We start from the raw sequence: 9,687 nt of genomic DNA, 5'->3' as shown, positions 1-9,687 counted from the left end.
TATATATATATATATATATATAGATTAAAGATTGTGATCGCACAAAAGAAGTCCGAAAGAATCATGCAGAATATACGTATTTCGGCGAACCGAAATAAATAGAAAACACGAAGTACGTCACATTTTCTCTCTCTTCTCCCACTTTATATTACAATACATTAAACAATAATTTATTACAGAAAGTGAAAATACTTCTTATACAAGAAAGTACGTACATTGGGAGGGTAAACGGCAAATAAAAAATCCCGGCATTCTGAGACAAGAAGAGCGAAGTAAGCGCATCTACACGTAACAGTATCGCATTTTTTATGATTTAATTCTCTAACGCTTAGCTATTGGAAAATAGCCATATATTGAAAATTAGTGATTTATATACGAGTGTGTATATATATATATGTATATATAAATATATATGTATATATATACACACACAATATGCACGCACGCACACCCGCGCGCGCACACACACACACACACACACACACACATATATATATTTATATATATATTTATATATATATTTATATATTTATATATATGTATGATGTATGTATGTATGCATGTATGTATGTATGTATGTCATACCCAATCTCTATTCAACGCGATTACTTAATATACGGTTTTCTCTTCTTTTTTTACTCGACAACGGGAGGCAGTTAAACACGCAGAAGTAGCACGAGAATATGTGGTAGACTATCTCTTTTCCGTATTCAACACGCGCATCATCACGTAACCAGCGACGGTGGCGATTGCGATCCCCAGTCCTGCTTTCCACCAGACCATGGAGTCCCCTTGCATTAGGCCGAACTGGTTTATGTGCCTAAAACGCCGAAGAGCGGAGTATTGTACTTGCTGAAGAGCGCGAAAAATCTCTCGAAACATCTTAGCGGTAATGATAAAACCGCAGTGTCTTATATAACACATGTTCGGAATCTTTCGATTATATAAGGCAATTGGTCCGTCAAGCCATTTTCTTCGAAATCCTTCTGCATCTCAACAGCATATCGGATGGAAGTACCGTTTACACGTCTGTGAAGTTTTGAAAACGAATGACCGTTCGGCGATCGTGCTTTCATCAGCCGGAAATGCGTGTTTCGAAATAAAAACTTCGAGCGCTATTTCGCACCGGAGGAGATTTGGCGAAAAATTATCGGGAAGAAAATTTTCGTATTTTTTTCCCCATACGAGTCTGCGATAAAACGGTCATTTTCGTCGAAAAAAACCAACTCAGACCCCTTGTCGGGCGGCAAAACGGGTCATCCAACGGCCGTTTTGCAATCCGGCAACTTTTATTTGAAAAATTTTTCTCGAAAACGCATTACTTTCGAGATATTTCGGTGCCCAAGTTAAAATGAGACACCCCGTGGGAAGTTGTAGAAAGTATTTTCTTTTTCTTTTCAGTAAATAATAAATTTATGAAGGATTCCCGTAAAATCGTCACTCCAAGGACCAACTACCTTGACGAGCCACGCAAATATCGAGACGAAATTCCAGTTACACTGAGTTTTATCATGTGAACCAAACGGATAAGTCTCGTTCTCTCGAGATAATCTGAGCGTAATGATGAAGAAAAGCGTCTCGAAAATTCACGGAAGAGCACAAGTTCTGGCGCGGCATGCTCATGCTTGAACGGAATAGGCGATACGTGTATATTTGCGCCTTGGAAAAGAAAGAGCCAACCCCGTTTATTCACAGTCGTCGTGATCATCGAAATTTTATGATTCGTGAACTTTTCGAAAATTCGACTTTTCTCATTTCCACCGTCGTTTGCGCCTTCCGATCCTGCGATCGGAAGAAAAGTGCGCAAACCGCTTCGAAGCTCAGCGACTACATTGACTTTTTCTCTTTCAAGGTAACGTTAAGCTGGCAATTCGAATTAGTGGCTGTAGGCGGAGAGGGGGAGGGGGGAAGGTAAAAACACGAAAAAGCGATAATACGAAATGAAACCTTATAAAAGAACTCCACCAGTGAAAGGATGAGGGTTCGACAAGCAACATGTGGACCATACGTCTCAAACGGCTGGAAAAGAGAGCCACAAGACGGTTGTTACGAGTATTATTATCATCCGTGCGAGACATTTTTTTTTCTAATATGTATGCATATATGTAGTATTCTGAGCAAATCGTCCGGCGTATATAAAATGATGATGAAGATGATGAAGTTAAATACCGTGGTAATAAATACATGCACAGAAAGGAATGTACACGATGACTGAGAATGAATGCGGTGAGATCCGCGATTTGCTTCAAGCTTCTAAGATTTTTGCACAGAGAGTGTGTGGAGATTGAAATTCGGACACCAACCTGTCTCGGTAAAATAATACCCACGCTCCTTGAAAGCGGCTAAACACGAAATATCATCTTTCCGTTAGTACCGAATTATTCTCTTTATTTTTTTCGTTTGTTTTTTTTTGTTTTTTTCTTTCTTTGCGCAGTTTCTTATTCAGGCGATATTTTCTTAGATTAAAGAATCGCGAGAAATGAAAACGGGGGAGGGGGGGGAATCTAGAAAAAAAGATGCGGCGAGAAACGCAAACGACCGTTGTTGTCTGTAAACGTAAACGTGGAAAAATATCGTGGTGAAAAGAAAGAACAAGCCAAGAAGCTTTCGGGAGTCTCGATGTCGAATCGGTGCTTTCAGATATACAGGGTCCTTCAAGTGGAAACGGTCAAGTAACTCGTGAGGGATCGCATTTATCAGACAAAATGCACCTCATCAATCAGATAGGCTTTTTTAGAACTTAACACATTGCGTACGGCACTCTACTCGCTCAACACGCTTCCAGGGCATTCATTTATTCGCTAACCATTTGTTTCGAGAATGCGCGAGACTTCGTTACCCTGGTAATGTAACAAGAAAATCTATTTTTAATTCCTTAAGTCATCGATTAAGTCGAAGAAACCTGAAAACGAGATATCTCGTCGCCCGGCCACAACGTTCGGCTCACTAAAGACGAGATATCTCGTCACCCGTACGCAATGTGTTAAGAACTTCCCTCTCAACATTTTGTTTCATAAACACAATCCTTCGCGGAGTTACACGACCGCCTCCTGCTTTCGAGGATCTAGTGAGGCCCAAATTTCGGGCCTGACCGACCAACTTAAACTATATATTCGGAAAGGAAAAAATCGTCAGGAACATAAATCAGCCATAGAAAAGCTGGTATTGCCGTTAAAAAAAAAAAAACAAACCAATTTGATTTTCATAGGGCCCGAGTTTTAGGCCCAAATGGATCTTAACCGTCAGATAGGTTTTTTGAAACCCAACAACTTCCCCTCTGATATATTTTTTTTCTAAAATGCATGATCCCTGACGAGTTATTTGACCGTTTCCATACTTTTGAAGGACCCTGTATACCAGCTAGATACACATCATCACGCGGAGAAATATCGTCTCCTATCTGATAAATCATCGCGTCAAACGCCCGATATCTCTTTTTTCTTTTCTTTTCTCTAGCATCGTCGTAACGTTGTCACCAATTGTTCTCGATCAGAGCGAGCGGATATTAAGAAAACTTACGGGAAAGCCGCCATCGTGGCCAGCTTGACGAAGATCTCGCGTCGAACCGTGCGGGAGATGCTGTATGGTTGCGGCGGCATCAGCTTGTATCTGCTGCAGAAGCTGGCCGGTTGCAACAGATAACACTGTTTCACCTCCGAAAGGTCACTTTTGTTCGCTATCACCAGCACAGGGATCTTACTGTCGGCGAAGTACTTCTGCAAAGGCGTAAATATATTTTGAGTATAGAAAAAAATATTTCATGTGTGAATCAACACTGAAGATTTAACAGATTAATTCTGACGAGATGATGGCAAGAGATGATGATAATTTTAAAACGACAAGCAATAAGAGCGATGATAAAAGATGATGAACAGTTTTTAACATTAATATTGTTTTCACCAATAACCAGTGTTTGTTTTAGATGATTTCCGACTCATAGATAAAGATAAGATGAAAATCCGAAAAATCATCTTAGATGAGATGATGATTTTGCTTTTATCTGGATGAAAGATAAGATAAGTGGCGCTACTTATCTAGGTAATTTTTTAGATGATATTGTTTTCATGGGAGATTTTATAGAAATTTATAATAAAAATCACGCAGATCATATAAAATTGCACAATGGTTTACAAGTAATTCGCCAACGTGATCGCTCTAAATTTAAGGATCTAACGAAAAAGACCAAAAATCATTGACTGCTCACTCAGTTAACAGTTTGATACGGGCTTAAAGTGGATCGATCAATCCAAACAAATGGTCTGTTCTTTTTAGCTGCACTGCTGAACTGGTGCAGCTAAAATGAACAGACCAAAGAAGACAAAATAGAAATTTGTTGATTCGTTGAAATCTAATCTCCAATCCCTAGTCTGATACGGGCTTAACGCATAGGTCCATATTATTTCATTCATTTTGTCGAAAAATGAATTCAGAATACGGACCATAACATCATTTCAGATCATTTTTAGATAACATATTTTCTTTATCTAAAATAAAAATGGATATATTTTGTATTGTTTTCATCTAGATGAAGATAAGGATAATCTATTAATTCATCTGCACGATTATCTAGATAATTTTATCTAGATATCAGCCAACACTGCCGATAACATTAATATCTATGATATCATTTGTTATTTATCGAAAATATAAATTATCTGTCGCACAGTCGTGAAATATCACGTGTGTATAAACATTGTTTTCCGTTGAGTATGAATTCAGGGCGATCTTTCGCCTCTTCAAACTGATAAATTCATGATGGAATCGTCAGAGATGGGTACTCACGATGTAAATGCGCGCTATGTACTCGAACGATTTCGGATTACTGGCGTCGTAGACGAGGGCGGCCGCGTCACACTGTATCTCCGCCGGAGTCAACGCGTCCTGGACGTTCAACACGTTTATATCCTTCAACACTATAGTCTTCTCCTGCCCGTACACGTGCAATGTGTTCACGGTGATGTGAGCATTCGACGGTACCGCCTGATCGCTCAATTTCTAAAACAAAATCGCGTCAAGTTCCTCTTCGTGAACAACCGTAATACTTGAAGCTTACTTTGAAGCTTCCGCAATGTGAAGAAATATTTAAATCGGCTCCCGTTAACACAGTGTTCTTCATCGATTCGTCTTCGGCATTTTACGAACATTTCAATTCACTTCTTCGGAATGAGGAACGACTCGAACGAACATTCCGTTCCTCATCCTGAAGATGTGAATTTAAACGTTGACGAAACGCCGGAAATATGCAGGCGATTCAAGGAGCTCCAACATATCGCTTTACCTCGAGTTTCGGGTCGATGAAAGTCCTGCATAACGTAGTTTTCCCGCTACTCTTCGGGCCTATCACGTGACAGGTGTAAACGTTCCTGCTGGACTGCTTCTTCGCCAGATCCACCTTCTTCTCGCGGGTGACAACCACCGCGCTTGTCTGACACTCGTTGTTATACATGTTGTAGCCCAGATACGCCATATACTCTAAGGTTCTGCGCACGTTCGTCAGCGTCAGCAATGCCCACTGGCACATGTATCCTTGGAACGTTATCCAACCCTTCAATCGAACAGATTATTCGCCTTATTACGTATCACGACGATATCGAGACGCGTTCTAATTTCTATTCCGATTCTCTACGGGATTGAAGCCGGTATTTACGGCCAGAACTTAAGTACAAGATTCGACTGATGAATACCGCCCTTCTAATTTCTACAATCAGGATTGGATGAGCTGTTTTTTTTTTTAAACCGTTCTTAACTCGTTACCGTTATTAGTTATCCGTTAAAAAAAAAAAAGAGTAACTTGTTACCATTATTGTTATTCATTGTGAGAAATAACTCGTTGACGTTATCGTTACTCAAGAAGTAACGTTGTAATTACGTTATCGTATCTACATGTATCTAAGTGTATCGTATCTATGACAGAATAACGGTTATTAGCAGCTATCAAATCGTCATTGAGGGGAAAATAACTTGAAAACGGTAACTACGCTACAAGTAACGCGTTTCTACTTTCCAACTCTGTCTATAATTCTACATATTTCCACTTTTTCTATGTTGCCTTAGATGATTTCAGATTCATCTAGATGAAGATGAGGTGAAAATCCTAAAAATTCATCTCAGATGAGATGAAAATAATTCTGCTTTTAACTTGTCTAGATGAAAGATAAGTAGCGCTATTTATCTCTCTTTTAGATCAATTAGATAAGCTAGATAATTTTTTAGACGATGTTGCTTTCATTAGAGACTTGATAAAAATTTAAAATAAAATTTGTCGACTCGTTGAAATCTAATCTCCAATCCCTAGTCTGACACGGGCTTAACGCATAGCTCCATATTATTTCATTCATTTGATCGAAAAGCAAGTTCAGAATATGGAGCATAAAATCACTTCAGATAATTCTTAGACGAGATAACACGTTATCTTATCTACAATAAAGATGCAAATATTTTGTATGTTTCCATCTAAATAAAGATGATCTACTAATTCATCTGGACGATTATCTAGACGATTTTATCTAGATACCGGCAAACACCGCGTACGGATTTGAATCGGATATTCTAACAAGTTCTAACTAGTGCAAGCGCGTAAGTAAACCTTCTCATTGGTGGGTACTGTGTACTTGTACTCGTCGCCCCAGGGCGGAACGTGGCAACGCGAGAACAGCGAGTCCATCTCCAAAGGGGAAAGAGCACCGTCGCGGTCGCGATCGTGCTGCATGAAGAGCAACGTCAGGAATTCTTGGCCTTTGTGCGACAACTCGGTGGTGCAGCCGAGCGGCACCTTCAACCTGAAACGAAATCGTCGAATGAGACACAATCGGATAAACGTCCCGAGGGTGGTTTCGAGTGGCCACTGATTGTTAGTTACAGAGGGTGAATGTATTCCTTCGACATCTGCAGCTCATTATCGTATCCGAATTTCCTCAGCACGGCCCAGGTGGTCTCGTTCCTCCCGCGTTGTATGAACAAGCATTGCAAGTACATGAATCCTACGCACACATACACGCATGTATAATCGAGAGCAATTGTAATCGTCGTTCATCGCAACGATTGAGATTTTGTGCGGATCGAACGCGTTGGAGACAACACGACGCCGTACCTTTCATGGTGACGCATCCGTTGCAGATGCCGTCGCAGATGTTCTTCGACAGCACCGCCTTCACGTCCTCCAGCACTTGCGGCTGCAACGGCGTGTTGAAGCACCACTGTTGGAACGCGTTCAATTCCATGTCGTTCAGCAGCCCGTCGTTGTCTAAATCGCATATCTACGTCGGGGAGGAGACAACGATGTAAAAGAGTCGTAAACAGATCAAATAGGTGTAAAGAAGGCAAAATTACTACATTACTTCCGGTCTACAATGGGTGATTTAAGCCTTAAGAGATTGACCAATCACAATCGAATTATAAAAGAATAATCAATTGTGATTGATCAGTTTCTTAAAGCTTAAAACACTATCGCAGACCTAGCCTTAAGCGGGATCTACAATGAGAATTTAAGCTCTAAGCCTTAAGAAATTGACCAATCACAGTCGAATTATAGAGGAATAATCTATTACGATTGGTCAATTTCTTAAACCTTACGCCTTAAATTATATCTACGATACTGTACTCACTTTAAAAATTCGCTGTAGAGCAGTTTTGCATTCCTCCGTTAGCTGGAACAAAAAATATCGATCCGAAGGAGAATTAGGAAATTAGAATTGGAAGAGAAGTGAGCGAGTACTTACCTCCTGCATGTCGTAATTGTACAAAGGTGTGGTAGGATGCAGGACCGCCTTTTGTGCGTAATAAAATGTCTCGGAAACATTCTGGAGCGTCTTCGCCGAGCACTGAGGACAGACGAAATATCCTTTAAACAATTCCCCTTCACGTTTCCCCCATCAGCCGAACCATACGGACTTACCTCTATGCAGCTCTCAATCTCTGTGAATTCTTTCATGATGGGATACACCGCCTGAAAAGGAGAAGGAAGATTATATATAAGATTGATGTAAAATGCAGATTCCTCTCAGGTTCACTTACTTCAATAGTAGAATAATCCACGAGGTCAATCTTGTTGCCCACGAGCACAACCGGGCACCGATTATCAGACGAGCATCTTCTGATCAGCGGCAGCCAGTAACTGGCCGCTCTGTCCAAGGTGTCCTCGTCATCCACAGAATAGACGACGCATATCACGTGGGCCTTTTGAATCTCCTCCGCCAATTGGTCGTCCGTTTGCTCCGCAGCTGCAATCGTCAAGCCAATGATATTCGGCGAAACGACGTAGCGGTAATCAGTATTCCATTGGTATTCGTTAGTTTTCAGGATACTTGGTTTGGGAAATAACAGAGAAATATCGCTGCAACTATAGAATACAGCTGACACTGGTGCGACTCAAAGCGATCCGAACGAACAATATCGCATCGACCTATTGTTACCGGCACAGAGCGATGCTTATCGGTAAAATAGTCTCCGGCGCAGCAAAGATGCTGCTGGTAAAGCTAGCTCCGCAATGAGAATTTCAGGCTTAAGCTTTAAGAGATTATCCAATCACAATTGCTTTTTCTCGTATAATTCGGCTGCGATTGGTGAATCTCTTAGAACTGGATAAGCACTTATCGTTGGACCTAACAAGCTACAGGTAGACCGTGCGGGTGCCAAGAGTTACCTGAGTAATCGACTATGTGGGTCGGCACCTGCTCCGGCGTGACGTCCGCCGGTATCGTGATCTCCTCGGCCTTGCTCGGCACATCCTCGGCGTATTCCTCGCTGACCAGCGACAATATCAGAGAGGTCTTGCCGACGCCGCGCTCGCCGATCAACAGTATCCGTACGTTGCGCCGAGGCGCGACCGCGCGCTGCACCATGTCGTCGTCACCGTAGCACCGATATCTGTCACAAACGACGACGACGACGACGACATTCGCCGTTCAATTCCTCGCGGATGACATCCGGTTTCTTCGTCGGAGGAGGTACGTCAGCGATCGTCGTCACGTATAACCTGTAACTCGCCGACACGACGACCTACCTGGCGTTACCACAAAACCCTCTTTAAAGAGTCGCTTTCCTCTCACAGTGACACTTCAACTACGACTTCGACTATCAGGCGAGACGCATCTCGTTTCAGCCACGAGCTTCCCCAGCCACGGTTTCCTATCGCGTCGCCGAGAATCGTCGCGAAAACAGACGCGCTGGCGGTGCTCGCGACTCGTTCAAGCGACCGGCCCCGCTCGATCATCACCGAACGCGCGACTTACGGCGGCCGGAAACTGAAAAGCGAACTCGACGATAGATTCGACGGACCAAAGTGGAGTGGCGCGCTTCGAGGGTGGGCTTTTCAAGGTTACCAATGCCCCCGCAATGAATGACGCTGCCTGTGTGTGTGTGTGTGTGTGTGATAGCAGCCTGTGTATAATGGTGTGCGTGTACGTGTGTGTTGACCCCATGTGTGTGATGCTTTAAGCCCGTATCAGACTGTGGATTGAGGATTGAATTGAATTTAACCAATCAGTGTAAAGTTAACTAAAATTTAATGAAATTTAATGAATTCTACACTGATTGATCAAATTTTAATTCGACCTTCAATTCATAGTCTGATTAGCACCTAAGATTGAGGATTGTGATTGAACTTTACCAATCAGTGCAAAGTTAACTGAATTGAAATTTAGTGAACTTTGCACTGATTAGTCGAATTTCAATCTCAATTTCTTCAAT

At 41.8% G+C, this 9,687-nt stretch overlaps 1 protein-coding gene across 2 annotated transcripts; it reads right to left on the bottom strand.

The window, feature by feature from the left end:
• Positions 1–505: 505 nt before the first annotated feature.
• Positions 506–9,339, bottom strand: LOC106745872 (mitochondrial Rho GTPase). Of its 2 annotated transcripts, XM_014621848.1 has the most exons (13): positions 8,642–9,339; positions 8,014–8,219; positions 7,895–7,945; positions 7,719–7,820; positions 7,605–7,646; positions 7,091–7,256; positions 6,860–6,980; positions 6,587–6,779; positions 5,279–5,545; positions 4,783–4,995; positions 3,520–3,716; positions 2,304–2,342; positions 506–820 (listed from the first exon to the last, which is right to left on the bottom strand). In XM_014621848.1, the coding sequence occupies exons 1-13, from the start codon at positions 8,838–8,840 to the stop codon at positions 694–696; spliced, it is 1,923 nt and encodes a 640-aa protein (XP_014477334.1). In that variant the 5' UTR covers positions 8,841–9,339; the 3' UTR covers positions 506–693. The 2 variants fall into 2 exon arrangements, with proteins under 2 accessions (XP_014477334.1, XP_014477335.1); XM_014621849.1 differs by lacking the exon at positions 2,304–2,342.
• Between the last annotated feature and the right edge of the window lie 348 nt (positions 9,340–9,687).

This window comes from Dinoponera quadriceps, unplaced genomic scaffold, assembly GCF_001313825.1.
Source record: "Dinoponera quadriceps isolate SergipeBrazil2010 unplaced genomic scaffold, ASM131382v1 scaffold1692, whole genome shotgun sequence".
Classification (NCBI taxonomy): domain Eukaryota; kingdom Metazoa; phylum Arthropoda; class Insecta; order Hymenoptera; family Formicidae; genus Dinoponera; species Dinoponera quadriceps.
The sequence above is the reverse complement of the archived record's forward strand: the minus strand, read 5'-3'. Positions and strand labels throughout refer to the sequence as shown.

Coding starts and splice junctions, on each gene's coding strand:
- LOC106745872 (XM_014621848.1), bottom strand. CDS start 8,840: ATGGTGCAGCGCGCGGTCGCGCCTCGGCGCAACGTACGGATACTGTTG. Junction 7,946..8,013: donor TGGATTATTCTACTATTGAA/GTAAGTGAACCT, acceptor TCTCCTTTTCAG/GCGGTGTATCCCATCATGAA. Junction 2,343..3,519: donor GCCACGATGGCGGCTTTCCC/GTAAGTTTTCTT, acceptor TTTCGTGTTTAG/CCGCTTTCAAGGAGCGTGGG.